Here is a 23,428-nt window from a genome sequence, read left to right as displayed (position 1 = left end):
TGACAAACAATATTCCTACGACTTTTGTCATTTGGGAAATCTAAACTACTTGTCTTGAGAGATTTTCGGCGATTAAATATTTCATACAATTGTTCTTTGACATCTTAGCTAAAAGCACAAGTCATAATGAACTACACAAGGATTCTTAATAAGCACTACTTCCTATGTGTATCTTTAAAACTTTTGGATAAATCGACGATCATTTAAGGATTTTCTGGTCATATTTTTTGTAATCCAGAATAAAAAGTATTAAAAAAGTGTTCAATTAGTTATATATAACATAGTAGCAAGCTAGATAATAACAATGGCAAGTATTTCAGGATTTATTGGGTAGAACACAAATCTAGGGTGCTCACATAATGCAGCTTAACTGCATAAAAACCAGACAAACGAACACACAGACTGAAAAACATAATGCCTCTAAGAAAGCAACACAATATAAGAAAGAAGATGTGGTATGATTGCCAATGAGACAACTCTCCACAAAAGACCAAAATGAGAACAAAATTAACAACTCTAGGTCACCTTACAGCCTTCAACCATGAGCAACGCCCATACCGCATAGTCAGCATAGTCAGCTATAAAAGGTTCCAAAATGACAATGTAAAACAATTCAAACGAGAAAACTAAAGGCTTTATTTATATATATAAAAAAAATTAAACAAAAAACAAATATGTAACACATAAACAAACGACAACCACTGAATTACAGGCTCCTTAAACTTGGGACAGGCACATACATACATAATGTGGCTGGGTTAAACTTGTTAGCCTTATCCAAACCCTCCCCTTACCTGGAACAGTGGTATAACAGTACAGCTAGTTCAAAGCCACTAACAACTAATAATCAAAGAGCAGATTGCTCTGAGGGATACGATTGCCATTGTTTCATTGACACATGTATGCATGTAGCTGGATAATATTATTTTCAAAACAAATTCAAATGACAAACAGACATGTAAAATAGTTACAAAATAGCCAAACCCGGATAAAAGTGTATGAACAATGTAATTAGGTCTACTGTGTTTTATTTTTGTACTATCAATACCAAGTTTACTTTCCACAGCAGTCACTGACTGACTCAGAGTGAGAGATGTCAGAGAAGGTATTTTATTTCACTCATTGGTTACATTATATTTTATTAAGTGTCTGTAAGCGATGCGCCGACGTATAGTCATCAATGTGCTGATCGATCGTCGTATGATGTAGATGTAGATTTCAATTCGTATCTTATCACCTTTTTCCTACGTTAATTCTAGGAGGAACCCCATTCCTAACTCTTTAAATATTTAATTTCCTTTGGGTCAGTCATCATGGCTCCTTTCCGTACACATTTATCGGTTTAAATTGCATTCGTTTTTAATATAATACGACGTTTATTGACAGAACCAGCTAATACTCGACGTCTTGTTTATATTCAGAATTCACGGAAGTTACTGCCGGAAGGGAGACAACTCGAAACGATAATATGGAAGACTCCATTTCGCCTGAAGGGGTGTTCTGCGATGTGGAATATATTTATTTTAATCTAAATGATGCATATGATTTAAAATTATGCAACAACAATAACCCTCAATAGCAGACATACATAGAAAAGATCCCATGAGTTATAAATTAATTAATTGAGTGGGGAATCCAGAGCAACCATTCAATCTAAAAACCCCTTAAAGTCAAGAAAACTATACGCATGCGCATAATTTCCAAATCAAACCCTGGGGCAAGATATATTAAATGCTTATTAAACGACCTAGATGGTTCTCAATTTCTTTATGGAAGTACAATCTCAAATATCAGTTTCATAACGGTAACATATAAGAAAAACTCCACTTCAGTTCTTATATGACAGAAATAGATTTATCGGTATTCAGAGAACTCTCGCATTTTATCAAAACTGGGAATTCCCTCTGACGTGTTTCTAAATTTATAACTACACTAAATATAAATACTGCTTAATTCTGATTTTCTGTGTTGTTAAAAACACGCATGGAAGTCAAGGGAATTATCAAACATGAAGATTATGAAAAGAACATTATAGGAAAGTTGATTAAGTTCAATCCCTTTGTTTGTTTTTACCTTTTAAAGCAAGACAATCATAAGAATCTGAGATGTTGCTTAATGTTTAGAATAAAACGATTGACGTGAGGGAAATTGCTCTGAGCCACCGGTATAAGTCTACAGATTGCTTGAAAGCAATCGTATCCCAAAAAAATCGTGCATCTAAGACTAAATTATCAATCCGTACACAATCAACATCCAATGGATTTAGTGTTAAGACATCATAAACAGTCAGAGAAAAACATGACCTTGTGTAACCAAAAAATACTGTCTGAATAATTTTTCTTTAACCCTAGCAAGGTTTTGTTAAAAAAAATCAACTTTCTATTAAAGTCTGTATCTCGAAAAAGGCTATCAGTGTCACCTATGGGGAAACTAATAGTTTATTACAATCTTAACATATCTCTGAGAACTGCATCAAAACAATCATACAAAGGGAAATAACTCTGGAATTTATTTTGAAGACATTGTGGATTTTTATAATATTTGCAAAATAACATGAACAGTTCAGTCATGAAAAAAAAATCTGTGTCTAAAGATCACATGTTAAATAGTTTTATGCATTTTTTCTTCTGCAATCTTGTTATAAGTGTTATCATTATTGATTGAAAATGTCTGGAGTAATTATGTATCATCATTATGAAAAAATAATAAATACAAGATTGATAGTGAACTGTTTATTTTAATTATTAAGAGGAAAACCATATGGTACTTAAAATCAAACAGCCTTTAAAAAACTAATGAACATTGCGTGTACATATTTAAAGACACCACATACAATCTACATTATGCATCTTGAGCAATGCAGGTATTTTTAATCTTTTTTTTTTAATTCATAATTCTGTGAACAGATGCCAAGAATCTAGGTAGACTCAGAAGCTTGTAATGTTCTGTTGGATTTATAACAAATCTACAGATACATATGTCTTACAATTGGCAGATATTTTTATAAAATGATTCCAAGCTTATTTTAACCTGTAACACACCTAAATGATTATTATTTACTATACATATTACTGTGGCCTATAAGGGATATTATTATAAACTCAATCCTAAACAATTGTTTGTACACTAAGTTCAACATATTAAACAGCTTTTCCTAACCTTTTACAATGACCGCAGTTGTTTGTCCTTAATATTGTTGTGTATCATATTTATCTTCATGTTCATTATTTTGTACATAAATCAGGCTAATGGTTTCTTGTTCCAATTGTTTTCCATTGATCCTTTTGGGGCAATTTGGGTTTTACTCTTTGTTGAAGGCCATATGGTGACCTATACCCATTGTGTATTTCTGTGTAATTTGGTCTCTTGTGGAGAGTTGCTTCATTGGCAATCATACCACATTCTACTATTTTTATATAGTGATGACTCTGACAGGACATACACTTAGTACAAGGGCAACAATTGTATCAAAAGTATGGACTGTTTGTCATTCAAGTATCTGAATTATGATTAAGATACAAAAGAACTGTTTACCATACAGGTGCGACTCTGTGAAGCACTTCTATGGCTGGTCTATTATGTGTTACCTGTGTGTTAAACCTAGCTGTAACTATGGTATTATATTTCAAACAATGGTTTTATATAAAATGACATAGTTTATTTGCTCAGAAATTACTAAAAGTGTATGTGTTTCCTATCAAAATTAAATGAGAAAACAATTTAATAGATTGGAATCAAAAGTCAAGAATGAAACATGGAACTATATCCTTTATATTGTGCACATATATATTATGCCTAAAAGTTAAAAGTGTTTATTGTATGAAAGTTATTTAATTCTTTTTAAGCATAAAACAGAATAAATTTTCATATGATATTAATTTTGAAATGCTTAAACATATTAACTTAATAAAAATTTGAACATTATGTATCAAAACCATACCTTAATTTTTAAAACTTTGAAGACTTGTCCTTACTTATCAAACTACCGTACTTAAAAGAGTGTAAAACAGTTAACAAAAGAATGGGAAAACAATGCATTGTTTTAGTGATTTAATACAAAAGAAATTAATGGCCGATGGTTCACTTTTAAATCTCAACGTTACTTTCTTGGTGTTTTCTTCTATTTTAAAATGAAACTAGATGTCACAGTCATTAAAAACAAAGTCATCATAATGAATAACAAAAATAATGAAGAATGGGCAAGTATATATTTCAACTTGTTATAACAATTCTAAACTGCAGAAAATTAAATCTTCATATAATTTTAACTGTAGACCAAAAATTTATTTTTGGGAAAGAAATGTCATATTTCACATTTGTTTTTTTCTTAAAGTCCTATCTTTACTTAAAACTAAAAATAAAAATTATCATCATTAAACTTCATACAAAAGATTTTCAAACCTGAGATGGACTCTCGTTTCTCGTTTTTTTATTTTATATAGATTAGACCGTTGGTTTTCCCGTTTGAATGATTTTACACTAGTAATTTTTGTGCCCTTTATAGCTTATTGTTCAGTGTGAACCAAGGCTCCATGTTGAAGACTGTACATTGACCTATAATGGTTTACTTTTTTTAAATTGTTATTTGGATGGAGAGTTGTCTCATTTGCACTCACACCACATCTTCCTATATCTATCAGCCAAACTGGAAAATCAAAATCAAATACAAACAAGAATGCTGATTCATTTTCATAGAATTTGGAGCCAAGTACATTTTTTATTCTCTATTCTTGCAGGACTAGCTATTTTTTCACACTTTTCAATAATTAAAACCTCAATTTTCAAACTGATTTCTCAGTTAAAGCCTTAAGCTTCTATTCAAAACCTTTGAAACACAGCTTCTGGTATGTATTTCATCATCGAAGTTTAAGTCTCTTATTGTAAAATCATCATAGTATGCTGCTCAAAAGTGTGCAAGTTTACAAGAAGGACATTCCATTAAAACTGCAAACATATATATGGCTTTCATTATTGTTCAAAGAAACATTATATGCTATTTCATGTACTGAACAGAAATATCAACTTACATTTAGTAAAATATTCAAAAAGTATCATCAGGAAGGGTAGTAATTTTTACACCACTGTGGAGTTGCACATGCTATATTTCACCAATACATAATTTTCACTTTAAATAATGTCATTCAAAATATTCAAACTAACAGTAAAAATTTGAAAGTGTGTCAAAATAACGATAAAGTTCATTGTTATGGCAATCATACATAACATTTTCACCTGCTAGTTAAAGTTACCTTACCTGTGAAATTTGGAGGGAATGATACAAAAATCCACCAAAACTATCTCGATAAACCATCCAATCAAGTGCAGCACTATATTTAACTGAAATCAAATAAAAACAATGATAACAAATATTATGTAGATTTTCAGTGATTATCTGCTTTTTTATCAGGTGTAATAATTTAGTGATGCTACTAATGTTTACAGAAAGGACCATCTCAAAATGTATAAAGCTTAACAAAACATAAAAGATAGTTCAGATGCTGTTATGTAACAAGTGGTTATAGCTATTGCCAGTATTACTGCACCAGCTCAAGGCTTATGAGCTAAGTAGTACTTGATGAGATGGAAATCTATTATCTTCAGTATTTTGATATTATTTTAGGCTGAGAATTCTCTTAATACTGCCAAAATAATATATATTTAGCTATTTGCTTCAATAAATATGCATTTACAATTACTATTTCCACATTAAAAACTTATGATTTGTAATAATTAAAAAAAAAAAATCTCATAAAAAGTTTACTTAAATGAATACAAGATTCTTCATTTTTTAAAACATTTTTGGATCATTGCCTAATATAAGGCTTAACCAGTGTTGATTATAACTTATGTTCAGAAATTTTATGGAATATATTCAGAAGTTTATATGTGCTACCTTATAGATTGATGTCCATGTTTCAGTTACTTGTTGTTTAGTCATTTGGAAAAACCCAAGATATTTGGAACCAAAACATAGTAGATTCAAAGGATTCTTCTAGATTTTGTATGAAATCCTTAACCTTTTCAGCAAATTTTCAGACTTTTTATGAATAAATAAGTTTACCTTTAATCATGGCTTTCATGATCATGATGATACTTCTATTTAATGAAAATATTGAGGAACTTTTGATAGATATATTTATGTTAGGATGATTTAATTTGCAGTACATGTATATAATATTTAGTAGGAAGTTTGATACAGTTCGCAAAAACAATATTTGCTGTAACTTGAGAGGAATAAAATGAGAGGAATATATGGTTCCCATTTTTCTAAATCTTTAGATTTGAGTACATTTGTACATCTGTTACATAAGCTCAGATGCCAACATCTGTGATATATTTTTCCAAATTGTTTTCATTTTGTGTCTGTTTGGTAAAACTAAAACTTTATTATTTCTTCCTTCCATAACAACTTCTTCATCAGTAATACCTTTAGTTATTTCTCATATTGACAGGAACTTTTTATGCACTTTAATTTTTGACATGTCATTCCATTTTCAAAAAAATCAAAATATAATGTAGATGATAGTTGCCAAAAAGAAATAAACCTTCTAGAATTCTAAGAGTGAGGAATCACATACATTATTATTAGTGTTGTCAAATCGTACATTTTTGCCTAACCTGTTACTCGTATGATCGTTTGACCGATTAAACGGTTAACAGGTAGTTTAAGTTAATGTTTGAAGGCCTTATCAATAGTACCCTACACATCGATATAAGAAGATGTGGTATGAGTGTCAATGTGACTTCATTCCATCCAAGTCATACATTTATGTTTTTATAATATGATGAATTGAAGTTTGGCCTTTGGTTTTATACGGCTTGTCTGTGAAGATTCCTGTTGAAGTTTTTGACTTTTAATAAGCAAATACATGGTATCAACTATGGCGTTTCTACTACCTTCAAATTGAAAAATAAATAAAAAAGGTCATGATCTTGTAGAATTGAATATGTCTGAAACCAATAATTCTTTCATTTGTCTTGTTGTCTCCGAAAATAATGTGAGGTGGTTCACTTAAAACTGATTAATCCTGATATTCGTACCATACAGTATACATTGATTACATTCACGTTGGTTTGCTTTAAACATTTTTTGTGTTAGAATCTAGTTTAGACAAAGACTTGCATGACGGAGATTGCACATTCAGATGTAGGTCTACACAATATCAGATTAAAAACAAAATAAGAAGTAAATCGTAAAATTTAATGATATTACTGATTAAAAATTACTGTTAAAAAACATGAAACTAATTATGTTTCCTTAAGATCTTGCCTGGAGGTGAGAAACAAGTTCTAATTAATTTTATATTTTTGAATTAACAATACCAATCAATATACTGGACAATTGATCCGTAAAATTAATCACCATGACACAATTTTTAAAGATAACACAACTATTTAATGATTTCAATACAAATTTTTAATCAAAAATATTAAATTTGAAAAAAAGTCCATGCAGTTACATGTAACTGATTAGCGTTTTGGGTATTGGGTATTCAGTGGTTCGAACGGTTAACCATTGACAATACTAATTATTATGCAAGCACTGATTACAACCTTTTAAGATGTGGGTTTTTTTTTTCTTTCTATTTTTATCATATGTTTGGCTCTTACTTAATATAATGGTGCTGATAGTAAAATGATACATAAATATAATTCATATTTTCTTATCTTTATCTATGTCAATAATTTTCATCACACTTATTCCTACCTGAAAATTTATAAAACCATGGTCAACTTCTTGTACTGAAATTCCAAACTTTTATGATAGCTTTTTATTACAGGAATAACAAAATTATGAAGTCATATTTTTGAAAACTGCTGTTCCATTTTACTTTTTTTTAGATAATAATAATTTCAAAACCCCAGCATGTTTTTATGTCCTGAGATGTCCCTATGTAAATAGTAGCTATCATCTTCCCAGTGGTAGTAAATGACCCATATATCTATTGACTACCTTGTTGAAACAGACACCTGTTTTTTTATGAATGGAATGAAACCTTCACATCACTCAACCATTTAATATCTTAATTTACAAAATATAAAGATTTTAAAAATTAAGTAACGGAAATATGGATTGATTGTACTGAGATATGGCAAAATATTCCTGGAAATAGTACAAGAATTGATGAATAATAGTAGCAAGAATTCGTTCTGGAGATCTGCCACTTTGTTTACTGTAGAAAATAATTAACAATGTAAACATGTTATCAGGGTAGATTATCAGTAAATTATCAATGGTCACTATACTAGGTGGACTGTAAACAAGAATGGAAAATAAATAAAGAACTTATAATTAGAAACTTAACCATGTGGGATTTGATAATAAGATGGTACCTAGACAGAAATTAAAGGGGTAAACATGAGTTGAACCATTTGAAATAATTATAAATGCACAATAGGAGCTAGTAAAACAGCCATTGGGGCAGTTGGTTGGAATGTAATAAATAGGATTGTATACCCCTTAACTCATCAAATTCTTGTAAAATATAGTTACAAGGGTTTCAGTTTTTTTTTATTTACATGCTTCTAATTACCACATTAAAATCTATTCTTTTTTTTATTACAAGTAGTTTATAACCTAACAGTAAATAGTATATGTTGTCTTAATTTTCTCATTTTTTTTTTATACATATCTACTCTTTTATAGGTTATCCAATATAATTATAATATATGTATATCAAAAATTTCACAATTTATTTAAAAAAACCAACTATTTATTAAAAGGTTTCAAATTTCCTTTTTCATTAAAATTAATAAAATTTGAAAAAAATAGTCTACCTAAAACTATAATCTACCTTTGTAAAAAAAGCTGTAGATATTGCCAAAGTCCAGGTATAAATGTAACATTAGATGACCTTTCTGATGGGTCAGACATCATGTTTGGCCTCAGGTATAAATATTTACCTGATCAAACATCATACTGTTACAGTATTGTGTAATGAGGAAAGTGTCGTCTTAAACCTGCTGAAAAATATAAACTACATGTATATAAACTTTACTATTTAGACAGAAACATGAAAAGAAGATTTACAGTAAACTTAAATGAGACAGACAACCAACAACACTGAGTTGATAAAAAGAGTTTTAAGACACATGAATTCAATTAATACCAAGGATAATCAAATGGTGAACAAATTGTCAACCTCCTACGGTAGATGGGGTGTGAACATAAATGATCTTGGTTCCTACAATAGCACAAAACAATTTAAATACATGTATCATTCATAAAATATGCATTTTTTAAGAGGTTTAAATGACCCTCATTGTCAATTTCTAGATTTTTGGAAATCACAAAATACATTCTTATTTCCTTTTTTTTCATGTTCCTCATCTTTCCTCTTCTGCCTTTTCTGTTTTTACTATCAGTATCTACTCATCATTATTATTCATTATTTAGGGAACAACCACTTAATTCTAAGGAGGGGGTATGATTTTATTCCCCAAAAATAATCTGATCATTAATTTGATAAAAAAAAAAAGATTGTGGTCAAGCAGTTAAATAAATATTCTAAGCATTGCAGATTATTTGGATGGAGAGTTGTCTCATTGCACTCACTGTCACACCACATCATCCTATATCTAAGGGAGCTACCATTTGATTTTTATGGGGGGGGGGGGCTAGGATGTAATTTGAAAAAAATAGGCAGGACAGGAGTTTTGAGTAAAAAAAAAGGCAGGATGAGACACTTGCAAAAAAAAAAGTCAGGACGACAATTTGGGTAAAAAAAAGTCAGGATAAACTAAAAAAAAAAAAAGGCAGGACCGAACAGAGTGAAAAATAAAAAGGCAGGACAGAGATTACAGCTAAAAAAAAAAATGCAGGACAAAATTTTTCATCCTAACCCCCCATAAAAATCAAATGGTAGCTCCCTAAGCACGTTCATAAAGCATCACTCGTAAAAATGTGTGTTTTTGTTAAATGTGTATTAAGTGTACCATAGATGTCAATGCCATGTTCCCTCTATCCTTCATGAATCTCCAAATGTTATATTTCTGCAATTTTGATTTGGCGCCATTTTCTAACAAAATAAAAATTATGGCCCTTTTCACAGATCTCCTGGCAATGAGGAACAAAAAGAATATTAGAAATTTAGCCCAAGTTGTTGAAAAAACTAGCCTGGGATCCGGCCCAATCTAGCTGCGCGTCGTAAGGGCCAGGTGGGGAACAAATACCATGTGATCGATTCAGTGCCAGTTGACTCTGAATCTAAAGTGAGGCTGAATAAATATTTGCATAAATTTTGATGTTTGATGTAAACCAGCACAATTGGAATCCAATTGACACCTTGGACATGTGAAATCTTAAACTTTTAACTTTCTCACCAGGCGATTGCTGATAAGAATTAACCCTTTTCTGCCAGGAGACTGCTTACTAATTATCATCATACTACTAATTAGATATGATAACACTATACATCAATTCATAAAGAAAAATAATTACAGTCTAATTTTTACTAATTGATGTTAAACAAGAATTGATTGGATACAGATGTAAAACAAACATTGAGGACAACATTAGTATTAACCAATCATTGACAGGCAGTACATTGATACACGCCTGGCTATACTGACAAGATTAGCCAGGACCCCAGGCTATTGAAAAAACGTGCGAATCCTAACTATTGACTTACTGGTAGGTAGCACATTCGTGTAGTGTAGCACATTCGTGTAGTGAGCTAATTTTATTCAAGTGTTTTCCAATTTTGAAAGATAGTCAATGACTCATCGTTCTTATTCAAGAAAGTGTTAAAAGTTCAAGATTTAGACCATTTGATTTTCTACTTTCACTTTCAACTTTCAGTTTGTTTTAGCACCTTTTGGTATATTTAACTATTTCTAATCTAATGAATCATAATATATTTAAAAATAAATTATCCTTTTTATTTAATATAATACCATGTATACAGTACCAACAACTAATTACTGCTATGAGATTTTTACTACTTTTTGGCTATGATATTGTTGGTACATGTACATACATTTCTGTTTAAATGACAGACGTAGATTAATGATAGAGTCAATGACTTTATTTTAACAATATAAATCATAAGTAGTGGTCTATTAAAAAAAAAATACCACAAAACATTCATTTTTGTCAAGCCTTCGACTTTAGTCTAAAAAGCGAGACATAGCGATTGATGCTACATTCTGTCGGTGTCGTTGTCGTCGACAGTGGCGTCCACAAATATTCACTCTGTGGTTAAAGTTTTTGAAATTTTAATAACTTTCTTAAACTATCCTGGATTTCTACCAAACTTGGACAGAAGCTGGTTTATGTTAATAAGACATGTAAGATAGTATGCACAAGTAAATTTTGTAAAAATGAAATTCCATTTTTTCCGTATTTTACTTATAAATGGACAGAAAACATTACATTCACTCTGTGGTTAAAGTTTTTGAAACATTTATAAGATTCATAAACTATCCTGGATTTGTATCAAACTTGGGCAGAAGCTTCTTACAATTAGAGGTAGGTCATTTAAAGACGTATCGACCGTATCGTTTACGTTGATGTATCCGCATCTACAGATTTATCAAAAAACAGTATGTGATCTCGAGCTTTAATTGTATGTACTTTCAATAATGCAAATGAGCAACTGATTAAATTCTAATGCAAAAATTAACAAAACAAATGGGAAACATCGAGTTTTTGTGGAACATGTAATCCGACTTTTAAAGATATTCCGGATAGTTGGAACAGCTTACAGGCATGATAGGAGTGAATACAGTAAAATCGTTTATTTGTGTGCTAACTTGTGCTCACGTAGAACCAAATTGTTATTTGACAAATAGAGTGGTACTCAGTACTGTTTTATTAAACGTACATGTATTTATATGACATCTGAAGACAACTTGTGTTTCTATTACCTCTTATGATAACATCGCAAATGAACAATATTCAAAGTTCGTTACATGTATATACATGTATAAGTAGTACATTTGATTTTTTTGTGTGTGTTTATTCATGTAAGATCTTGAAATATTTCTTAACTAGATTATTAAAGGATTGTGTACGATATTCTTGTACCTGCCCTACATTGGCTGCTTTTTAAGGGCATGAAAAAGTAGTTGATAGACGCCCTTATTATTATTTTTACAAAACACTACTATTGCAAATTTTGAAAGTGAATGTTTTGAACGTAAAGTGTTCTTAAGCTCGGGATCACATAATATTTTTTGATAAATCTGCAGATGTGGATACGTCAATGTATACTATATTGTTGATACGTGTTTAAATGACCGACCTCTATAATAAGATACTATCTAGAGGAATATTTTTATTGATTTTTTTCCTCATTTTTGTTGAGTCTGCTCAAGATTAACAACATAAGTAGGCGAGACACTGGGTTCCACAGAACCCCTTACAATTTTTTTAAAATAAATAAGGCCATTAGTTTTCTCGTTTGAATTGTTTTACATTGTCATTTCATGGCCTTTTATAGCTGACTATGCGGTATGGGCTTTACTAATTGTTGAACACCATACGGTGACCTATAGTTGTAAATTTCTGTGTCATTTCGGTCTCTTGTGGAGACTCACGAGAGTCGTCTCATTGGCAATCATACCACATCTTTTTTACATGTTTTATTTCAAAATAAGCAGAACGCCATGTTTTGTTGTAGGCTGTTTAAAAGTTGATATGTCATTTTTTTACCACCAAGTAGGTAAAAGATTGGTTAATTACACCAAAAATAAAGTTAGTGACCATGTGATTGTTTAATATAAAAACAAGAGTGCACACGCTGAAATGTCTCGCCTTCTATACTAATCATTGATATTATGTTGATAGTCCTAAGTATAAAGCTAAGCTCAGTGGCGGATCCAGAGGGGGGGTTCCGGGGGTCCGCACCCCCCCTTTATTTTGGCCGATCAATGCATTTGAATCGGGACATATGTTTGCACCCCCCCTGCACCCCCCCTTTGCCCTGGGCTAGCACCCCCCCTTTCGAAAATTCCTGCATCCGCCACTGAAGCTTTATTACAACTGTCACATAAACTTAACATTAACCAAGATAACTAAACAAAGACCAATGAACCTTGAAAATGAGGTCAAGGTCAGATGAACCATGCCAGGCAGACATGTACAGCTAACAATGCTTCTATACAATATATATAGTTGACCCATTACTTATAGTTTAAGAAAAATAGCTCAAAACACAAAAACTTAACACTGTGCAATGAACCGTGAAAATGAGGTCAAGGTCAAATAAAACCTGGGCGACTGACATAAAGATCATAAAATATTTCCATACACCAAATATAGTTGACCTATGGCATATAGTATTAGATAAAAAGACCAAAACTCAAAAACTTAACTTTGACCACTGAACCATGAAAATGAGGTCAAGGTCACATGACATCTGCCCGCTAGACATGTACACCTTACAATCATTCCATACAACAAATATAGTAGACCTATTGCATATAGTATGAGAAAAACAGACCAAAACACAAAAATTTAACTATAACCACTGAACCATGAAAATGAGGTCAAGGTCAGATGACACCTGCCAGTTGGACATGTACACCTTACAGTCCTTCCATACACCGAATATACTAGCCCTATTGCTTATAGTATCTGAGATATGGACTTGACCACCAAAACTTAACCTTGTTCACTGATCCATGAAATGAGGTCGAGGTCAAGGGAAAACTGTCCGATAGACATAAGGACCTTGTAAGGTACGCACATATCAAATATAGTTATCCTATTACTTATAATAAGAGAGAATTCAACATTACAAAAAATTTGAACTTTTTTTCCAAGTGGTCACTGAACCATGAAAATGAGGTCAAGGACATTGGACATGTGACTGACGGAAACTTCGTAACATGAAGCATCTATATACAAAGTATGAAGCATCCAGGTCTTCCACCTTCTAAAATATAAAGCTTTTAAGAAGTGAGCTAACACCGCCGCCGCCGGATCACTATCCCTATGTCGAGCTTTCTGCAACAAAAGTTGCAGGCTCGACAAAAACAGAAATGTTGGTATAGAAAGCATAATCTTTAACATGTAATTTCTCCAGGTCACAGTGGTTTCCATAATGACTAGAATGTTTTGTCAATGACATTGTTTATAATTATGTTACTTTGTTTCTATGTGTATGCATTGTACCTGTGTTTTTTTTTAAATGTACTTTAAATCATTCTAATCTTTTACTGTGCTTTATTTTGTATTTCATTTGATTGTACAATGTATAGCTCAAAATTTGGTCTACAAATAAGAATACAGAGATGTGGTATGATTACCAATGAGTCCCTTCCACACAAATATTCAACTGTTTTAAAGAATTTTAAATAAAAATTCAGCCATTAAAAGAGATAAATGCATTGTTATTTTTACTTTCAGTTAAATCAACGACCCAAAGTTGTTTTCTAAATTTTACCAAAATCATGGCCAACTTACTGTTCATTGATATTAAAATGAATAAATCCATAGTAGATCAGAACCAAATAAATCCATAGTAGATCAGAACCAAATAAACCCATAGTAGATCAGAACCAAATAAACCCATAGTAAATCAGAACCAAATAAACCCATAGTAGATCAGAACCAAATAAATCCATAGTAGATCAGAACCAAATAAACCCATAGTAGATCAGAACCAAATAAATCCATAGTAGATCAGAACCAAATAAACCCATAGTAGATCAGAACCAAATAAACCCATAGTAGATCAGAACCAAATAAACCCATCGTAGATCAGAACCAAATAAACCCATAGTAAATCAGAACCAAATAAACCCGTAGTAGATCAGAACCAAATAAATCCGTAGTAGATCAGAACCAAATAAATCCGTAGTAGATCAGAACCAAATAAACCCATAGTAGATCAGAATCAAATAAATCCATAGTAGATCAGAACCAAATAAATCCATAGTAGATCAGAACCAAATAAATCCATAGTAGATCAGAACCAAATAAACCCATAGTAGATCAGAACCAAATAAACCCATAGTAGATCAGAACCAAATAAACCCATAGAAGATCAGAACCAAATAAACCCATAGTAGATCAGAACCAAATAAACCCATAGTAGATCAGAACCAAATAAACCCATAGTAGATCAGAACCAAATAAACCCATAGAAGATCAGAACCAAATAAACCCATAGTAGATCAGAACCAAATAAACCCGTAGTAGATCAGAACCAAATAAATCCGTAGTAGATCAGAACCAAATAAATCCGTAGTAGATCAGAACCAAATATATCTGAACTACTGAGCATTAACAGTACTTTTTTTCTTCAGAAAATGGAAGAGCAACCATTCTCAAATTTAAAGATATCGTCCTCTGACTTTCTGGATACTCTGCAGGGTCGCAGTGAGTGTCCAAAATGCAATAAATCACGGAAATACTATTGTTACACATGCTATGTACCTGTTGACCAACTGCAAGGGAAACTTCCTTATGTACAGGTATTTATGTCCTGATCTCAATATTTTTTATAAAACAATTCTGACAAATCATCAATTACATTAATACACATGAATACAGATAGGACCAAAGACTGTAAATTCAGAAATAATTGCGATGTTTTTATTATTGTGAAAAATGGGACAAGGTTATAACAAATGTATAATCACAATAATTTAAACTTGCATTTTGAATTTTTTTTTAAATGAAATAAACAAAATTTTCTCAATATTGCAAAAGTTCAAATCGCATAAGTCTAAAACGAAATAAATTGCAATAATAAATGCATGCAATAGATTATTTTTGAATTTACTGTACATAGTTGTATTTCAATCAATTATATCAGTCAGCCAATTAAGATTACCATTGCATTGACAATACCCATATCACAATTCACTGTTTTAAAACAAGTTAGAATGAGTCTGTGCATATTCTGGTATTCCTAATTTGAAATGATTTTTTATGCTTACCTAGAACTTGTTGAAGAAGAAGGATTTCATAAATTATAATCACAACTGATCTAGACTTATTTAAGTTTCATCAGTGAAGACCGAATGAACTCTCCTTCAAGTGCCCTTTCATGAATGTCTTTTGATGGCTGTCTTCTATTATCAGGTTCAGTTTCTGTACAATTTAAGCTTTTTTAAACAGCTAGATTGGGCTACATAAGCTAAATTGAGCTATATATAACAAATTATCTCCCTTTGTCATCTTTCATGGTATACTCAGAAGTGCAGTCTAAAATTTTACAGGTATGAAATTACTTGACATTTCATATTATTTATCTCTATAGGAAATTTGACTTGATAAAATCTTTTTTCAAACCAATTGACAGTTTTACATGATGTTTTTTTTTTTTTTATTTTAGTTACCAATTAAAGTTGACATAATTAAACATCCAAGTGAAGTAGATGGTAAAAGTACAGCTGCCCATGCTAAATTATTGGCACCAGATGATGTGACTGTGTATACCTATCCTTGTATACCAGATTACCCTAGAGATGGATCAGTAAGTTTTAGCTATTTCAAATTCACACATAAATAACCTTTTTAGCTCACTGGGCCCGAAGGGCCAAGTTAGCTTTTCTCATCGCTTGGCGTCTTTCGTCCCTTGTCGTTAACTTTTACAAAAAAATTCTCTTCAACTAATGGGCCAAATTTAATCAAACTTGACTACAATCATCATTGGGGTATCTGGTTTAAAAAAATATGTCTGATGACCCGGCCAACCAACCAAGATGGCTGCCATGGCTAAAAATAGAACATGGGGGTAAAATGTAGATTTTGGCTTATATCTCTAAAACCAAAGCATTTAAAGCAAATCTGACATGGGGGTCAACTTGTTTATCAGATATATCTGCCCTGAAATTTTCAGATGAATCTGACAACCTGTTGTAAGGTTGCTGCCTCTGAATTGATAATTTTAAGGAAATTTCCCCGCTTTTGGTTATTATCTTGAATATTATTATAGATAGAGATAAACTGTAAACAGCAACAATGTTTAGCAAAGTAAGATCTACAAATAAGTCAACATGACCAAAATGGCAGTTGACCCCTTAAGGAGTTGTTGCCCTTTATAGTCAATTTTTAGCAATTTTTTCGTAAATATTTTGTAATCTTTTACAAAAATCTTCTCCTCTGAAACTACTAAGACATATTTAACCAAACTTGTACACAATCATAATTAGGGTATCTAGTATTAAAATTGTGTCGATGACCCTGCCGCGAAACCAAGATGGCTGACATGGCTAAAAATAGTACATAGAGTAAAATGCAGTTTCTGGCTCATATCTCTGAAACAAAAGTATTTAGAGCAGATCTGACAAGGATTAAATTTTTCATCAGGTCAAGATCTATCTGCCCTGAAATTTTAGACCAATCAGGCAACCGGTTGTTGGGTTGCTACCTCTGAATTGGCAATTTACAGAAATTTTGTCCATTTTTGTTTATTATCTTCAATAATATCATAGATAGACTGTAACCAGCAATAATGTACAGCACAGTAAGACCAAATAGTAAGTCATCATGACCAAAATGGTTAATTGACCCCTTAAGGAGTTATTGTCCTTTTTCACAAATTTTGTAAATTTTTACACTACTTGGCCAAGTTCATTATAGATAAAGATAATTGTAAGCAGCAAGAATTTTTAGTAAAGTAAGATCTACAAACACATTAACATCACCAAAACACAAAACACAATTTTGTCATGAATCAATTTGTGTCCTTGGTTTAATATGCACATAAACCAAGGTGAGCGACACAGGCTCTTTAGAGCCTCAGAGTTTAATTTTTAGATAAAAATTTTCTTTCCAGTTCAAATTTTAATAATGTACTGGTCCTCCCATAGTCTTGCAATAGTCATCAAATATCTGTTGTCAACTCATTATAGTTTTTAACTGAAATTCTTGATGAATCTATCAGCAATTTAGATATACAGCTATTGCATAATCATGCCTCAAGGCAAATTGAGCATTAAGGGCATCACTTGTTGGTCTGTAAGTTTGGCCAGCCTGCTGTATGTTATACCCAATGCATATAACCATAAAACACAGATCAAGTTCAAATATGGGTGGCATCACTTGACAGCTGGTTCTTTTCTTTTGATGTTTTTTTTATTTCATTTTATGATGGACATACAGTACTTTGACAATCTCTTTTGCCGTTTTGGGGTATTTAATTCTTGAAACATTTTATGCTACATTTTTTTTTTGTTGAATAGATTAATGTTATCCTAGTTTTGATGATGTTAATATAAGTTCCTGTGATGAAATATTTATTTCTTTTGTAGGTTGTTTTGGTATTTCCTGGTGATAACTCACTAACATTAGAGGAGTTAGCCAATCAGAAGGATGTGAAACAAAATGAAGACAAGGGCAGTGTATTATGCAAAGAATCTTACATGGAATCTCAGGATCAAAACTGTGATGAATCTAAACCTGTGTCTTATACTGCTGAGGAGGGAAACCATAGTTCTGATAACCCAAGGCAAATATCTGACAATATTTCAGGGGAAGTAACTCCAGTCATTTCGACAGAAACACAGTCTGGAGAATTATTAAAATCTGGAAGCTGTATTGTGAAAAGGAAATTTGAGAATGATGGTGAAGCTGTTACATCAACTGATAAAGGAGTGTTTAAGAGAGCTGTGTTTATAGATAGTACATGGAATCAGACCAATAGAATATCCACTGATGAAAGACTGAAGGGTAAAAAGCTACAATCACATATTAGATGTTATTCCTAATTCTGACGTAATATTTATATAAAACCTTTCTTTATTGTTTCCTGTTTACTTACAATAACACAACTAACACAAATGTCATGTTAGTGGGTTTACCTTTTTGAATTCTTTAAATGAACAAATAAAATAAATATAATAGAATTGAGCTTGACGGTGCTGCTTATACAGACATAACAATGGTATAATACCTATTGAATTGTACTAGTACTTATAACCAGGTTTTTAATTACCTGAGTAACATGACAGGTGCCACATGTGGAGCAGGATCTGATTTACCTTTTTGGGCACCTGAAATTACCACCAGCTTTTGGTGGGGTTCCTGTGGCTCAGTTTTAAGTTTTCTATGTTGTCTTTAAGCCATGGTGTTGTCAGTTTATTTTCTTCCGTTTAGTATCTTTCCCCTCTCTTTAAGAAATCCTACTGTTTGAAATGTTTTATTTTTTACAAAATTATCTGTTTGACTAAGAGAATTTACCTAACAAAATGTTCATTTGGGCATTTTTAAGATATATCAGGCCAAAATAAAAAAAAATATGTTTGTTTCCCCTTTTTAAAAAGTGCTTGAAAGCAAAAACGATTGTAAATATAAATAAATACACTCAAATTGAACACAAACAAATGATAACTGGCCTTGACTGGACAACCCAAATCATTCATGCTACCATGCTATGACATCTAGTTAAAATAAAATTATAACCTGTCTTCCTGGTCTGTTTGCAAAGGTTAGACCGGAGGAGGGGAAACAGACATTCTTTTAAATGTGATCTCATATGAATTGTAGGATATAGTACAGGGCTCCTGTAATTTTTCGTCTCATGCTCTATTGAATATTATCAATTATCATGATTTGATTGTTAAGTATTAATAATTTAAGGTTCACAGTATGCTCTGGAAGTACAAAGAAATATGTTTATTTTATGCAACAAACAAGTACATGTATGTTTTTAATGACATAGGAGACCATCCAATATAGACATGGTTATCAAAGGCAAACCACTGATTGTGTTACAGGTTGATTATATGATCACTGTGAAGTCATTTTTAAAATGTAGAATAAATCTATTTTACAATTTGTTTTGCAGGACTACCATATATAATGCTTAAAGACAAAGAATCAAAGTTTTGGAGGCATCAAAAAGAAAATCCTCCATCATACTTATCCACAATAGAATCCATTTATTATTTAGTGTGTGACTATCATGAAATGTTTATGTCAGTCAATTATGATGGGGATTATGACAATTTGATGTTTTTCTTTTCATATATGTATAATAAAATACACGGATTATATAAAGGAAGAACCTTGAGAGCAGACACAGATAGAGAGAAAAACAAGAAATAAAATTAATATTGTAATGTGTGGGAAACAGATTGTTGTTTTTATTATACCACAAATTCATAAGGATACCTTGTATATGTGCAATAGCTGCAAAGGTTGTTGTCCGTGTTTAGACACAATAATTTTTTTCACAATAATTACAGTTATAGTTGACCACTACTTATTGTATAGGTTTTGCTCATGACATTGTTGCAGTTGTACAATGGTCTATAAGCATAATTGTAATTTTTTGTGTCCTTTGGTCTCTTGTGGAGAATTGTGTTATTGGCAATCATCCCACCTCTTCTTAATTTTTTATATGATTGTCTCATGTGAAAGCCTTGTGGGGGACATTTAAATACTGGGGGTCTGTACATCAGTCTGGTCTTGTTAGCACGCTCATGTATACAAGTCTTGCCAATTTTTTTAAAAACTATTATTATAGGTTTATATCACCATTGTCTTGGATAAGTTCAAAGATTAGTTGTCCATTATTTGAGTCACCCCTTTGGAAATATTCATTATATAGAAAATTGCTTTATTAGCTCAGTCATGTAAGAATTTTATGAAACTTATATCATAGGTTTATACCAGCAATATCTTTTACAAGGTCCAAAAACAGATCCATTAATTTTTAAATGTTTGCCCCTTGGAAATATTTATTACATGAAAAATTGTGTTGTTAGCACTGTCATGTGTACAATTTTTGCTTGATTTTTATGAAATTTTTATTATAGATTTATATAATCACTTGTCTCAGACAAATTTGAAAATTGATGCAGATCAATTATTTTTAAAAGACTTACCGGTAGTATGTTCCTTGGAAATATTGATTGTATGGAAAATTGCATTGTTAGAGCTCTTATGTACACAGTTTTTGCCAGATTATTATGAATCCTATATCATAGGTCTATATCAGCATTGTCTTTGACAATTTTGAAAATAAGTGCTGATTAAATATTTTTAGCTAGTTATCATGGTTATGCCCCTTGGAAAAATTAATCATAACAGAAATCGCATTGCATTTGGTCTGACGCCTTCATTTCTCTAAGATATTTATAAATTGTTTTAAAGAACAAAAAAAAGGTGTTTGTTTAGTTATTGCACTTTGATTTTTAAATATGTACAATGCAGGGGACATTGGAACTCTGTTCTATTATATCAAAGTTTTCTTTACACAAAGAAATGCTATTAAAATTGTTAGAAGCCTTTACAAAATTTATTCACAATTCATGACTAAGATTTAAAGCCTGACAAATTATATCTTATCTGTCTGTGAAGACAGTATGCTGACCTCTAGCCTAGGTATATATTTGTAGTTTTTAGGGTAAAAAAACATTCATGCAATCAAAACGCTTATGTGGCTGACTTGATAGTTTATCAATTTTTCAAACATTATCATCACTTTTGAGAGTAAACATTCTATTCATCCTATCCATGAGTATTTCAAGAAAAATTTACTCAAGTATTCAAGTTAATAATGATGTATATAACTATACTTGTCATTAAAAGAGGGACGAAAGATACCAAAGGGACAGTCAAACTCAAAAATCGAAAATAAACTGACAACGCCATGGCTAAAAATGAAAAAGACAAACAATAGTACACATGACACAACATAGAAAACTAAAGAATAAGCAACACGAATCCCACAAAAACCTAGGGGTGATCTCAGGTGCTCCGGAAGGGTAAGCAGATCCTTCTCCACATGTGGCATCCGTTGTTTTGCTTACGTGATTACAAATCCGGTAAATAGTCTAATTCAGAAGGTCAAATTATGCAGGGTTCATACATAAGTTCTAAATATATTGATGATGTATTCAGTATTGGGGTTATCTTCCTTTGTCAATAATTAAAGTTTTTTATGATTTTTCATGCAATTTTTCTATTAAGGATGTACTCCTCTGACTTTTCAGTCTTGTTCAGTCTCGTTTAAATCTCGTTCTTGAATTATTTCCAAAACTTGTGATACGAGTGGAAAATATCAAAGAATTTTAAAAATATTATAATTAAACATAACTCTGTGAAAAAATTGTGTATTTACAATGAACGGTTTTAGAGAAATCTAGTTTTCAAATTTTACAACCAATCAAGTCAGTAGTTTTAGCCAAAATTTTAGGAAAATGGGTGAGGGATACAAAAAAAGATTTTACAAGAATCATGTACATCCCATATCATTTTGGTCTTTTCAAATTTCTTAGATATGTATTTTTTCAATCATTTATAACAAAAAAGTTGAAATAATATGCACTTTGTTCTTAAAACTGAGAAAAATCACAAAAAAAAGAAAATTGACAGCATGGTAAATTTTACACAAAAAAGCGTCAAATATGATAAAACTTTCTTATATTAACACCTACCTATAACTTTTTTAAGTAAAATTTATTTAGATTGGTCCACTTCATCTTTATAGAAAGTATGAACAAAAGTTTAATTGTGGAACTGTGATTTTTTTCACGATAATAGCCCAAAAATAGATAAAAATCAATGAAAAATGGGAAAATCATCAAAATTGGCCATTTTTAAAGGACCGTAGCAAAAAAAGAAGTGCACCACCATATGATTTTTTCTTCACCAAATATTTTGTTACAGTCTTATGAACCCAAAAATCAGATTAAGAAAAAAAGTTAAATTCCAAATCAGAAATTTTTGGCTCCTCAGAGGTGTACATCCTTAAACAGTGGCAGCTATTTCGGTGGTCAAATAATTTATCATATGCCTCCTTTGCATAGATATGTTTTATTCATGTAACAATGTCACCTGTAATAAAGTTGAGAAGGGTCATCAGATGTCATCAAATTTATTATGTAAACAACATCAATTGCATTAAAATTATTTTTTTAAAACAGTAATGAATTAAAGCAACATTAATTGCTCATTAATATTACTAAAATTTAGAATAAAAATAGGGAAAGGGTCAAAAAGACAACCATCCAACCAAAGAGCAGAAACAGCCCAAGGCCACAAATGGGTGTTCAACACAGTGAGAAACACCTGCCACTGGGGATGAGCTTTAGCTGACCCTTAAACAAAAATTAAATACAGAGCCCTGAAATAACATAAATAACTTAAAACAAAACAATTGGCAACTGTAGCACGTATAGTTTCTGTCAATTTAAAAGATTTCCTCTCTAAAAAAGGTTTTTCCTACAAAATCCCAAACAGCCAATTAAGCACCTCCTTGGACCAATATTACTGGTACACAACACATAGAATCTGTATGGATACAGATTATAAACCAAAATAAAAATGTCAGTTGATACTCATGATTAAATGATAATCAGCACTATGATTAGAAATCTTCATTCAAGCTTAATGAATATACATGGAACAATATATATAATGTTACCATACAAGTATTTGATACAAATCAAAGCAAAATCTTTTAAGGTCGCATTGACACATACATCTACATACACAGGTGATTGTGTTTTATCATTTTGGATT

General features: G+C 31.3%; 1 protein-coding gene across 3 annotated transcripts; it reads left to right on the top strand.

The window, feature by feature from the left end:
• Positions 1–4,090: 4,090 nt before the first annotated feature.
• Positions 4,091–20,030, top strand: LOC143064601 (tRNA-uridine aminocarboxypropyltransferase 1-like). 3 transcript variants are annotated; one of them, XM_076237531.1, is made up of 5 exons: positions 4,091–4,199; positions 15,256–15,423; positions 16,290–16,430; positions 18,211–18,628; positions 19,746–20,030. In XM_076237531.1, exons 1-5 carry the CDS (start codon positions 4,131–4,133, stop codon positions 20,003–20,005), a joined length of 1,056 nt encoding a protein of 351 aa, XP_076093646.1. In that variant the 5' UTR covers positions 4,091–4,130; the 3' UTR covers positions 20,006–20,030. The 3 variants fall into 3 exon arrangements, with proteins under 3 accessions (XP_076093646.1, XP_076093645.1, XP_076093647.1); XM_076237530.1 differs by lacking the exon at positions 4,091–4,199 and adding an exon at positions 9,079–9,126; XM_076237532.1 differs by lacking the exon at positions 4,091–4,199 and adding an exon at positions 10,095–10,633.
• The last annotated feature ends 3,398 nt before the right edge of the window (positions 20,031–23,428 follow it).

Source organism: Mytilus galloprovincialis, chromosome 2 (genome assembly GCF_965363235.1).
Source record: "Mytilus galloprovincialis chromosome 2, xbMytGall1.hap1.1, whole genome shotgun sequence".
NCBI lineage: Eukaryota > Metazoa > Mollusca > Bivalvia > Mytilida > Mytilidae > Mytilus > Mytilus galloprovincialis.
The sequence above is the reverse complement of the archived record's forward strand: the minus strand, read 5'-3'. Positions and strand labels throughout refer to the sequence as shown.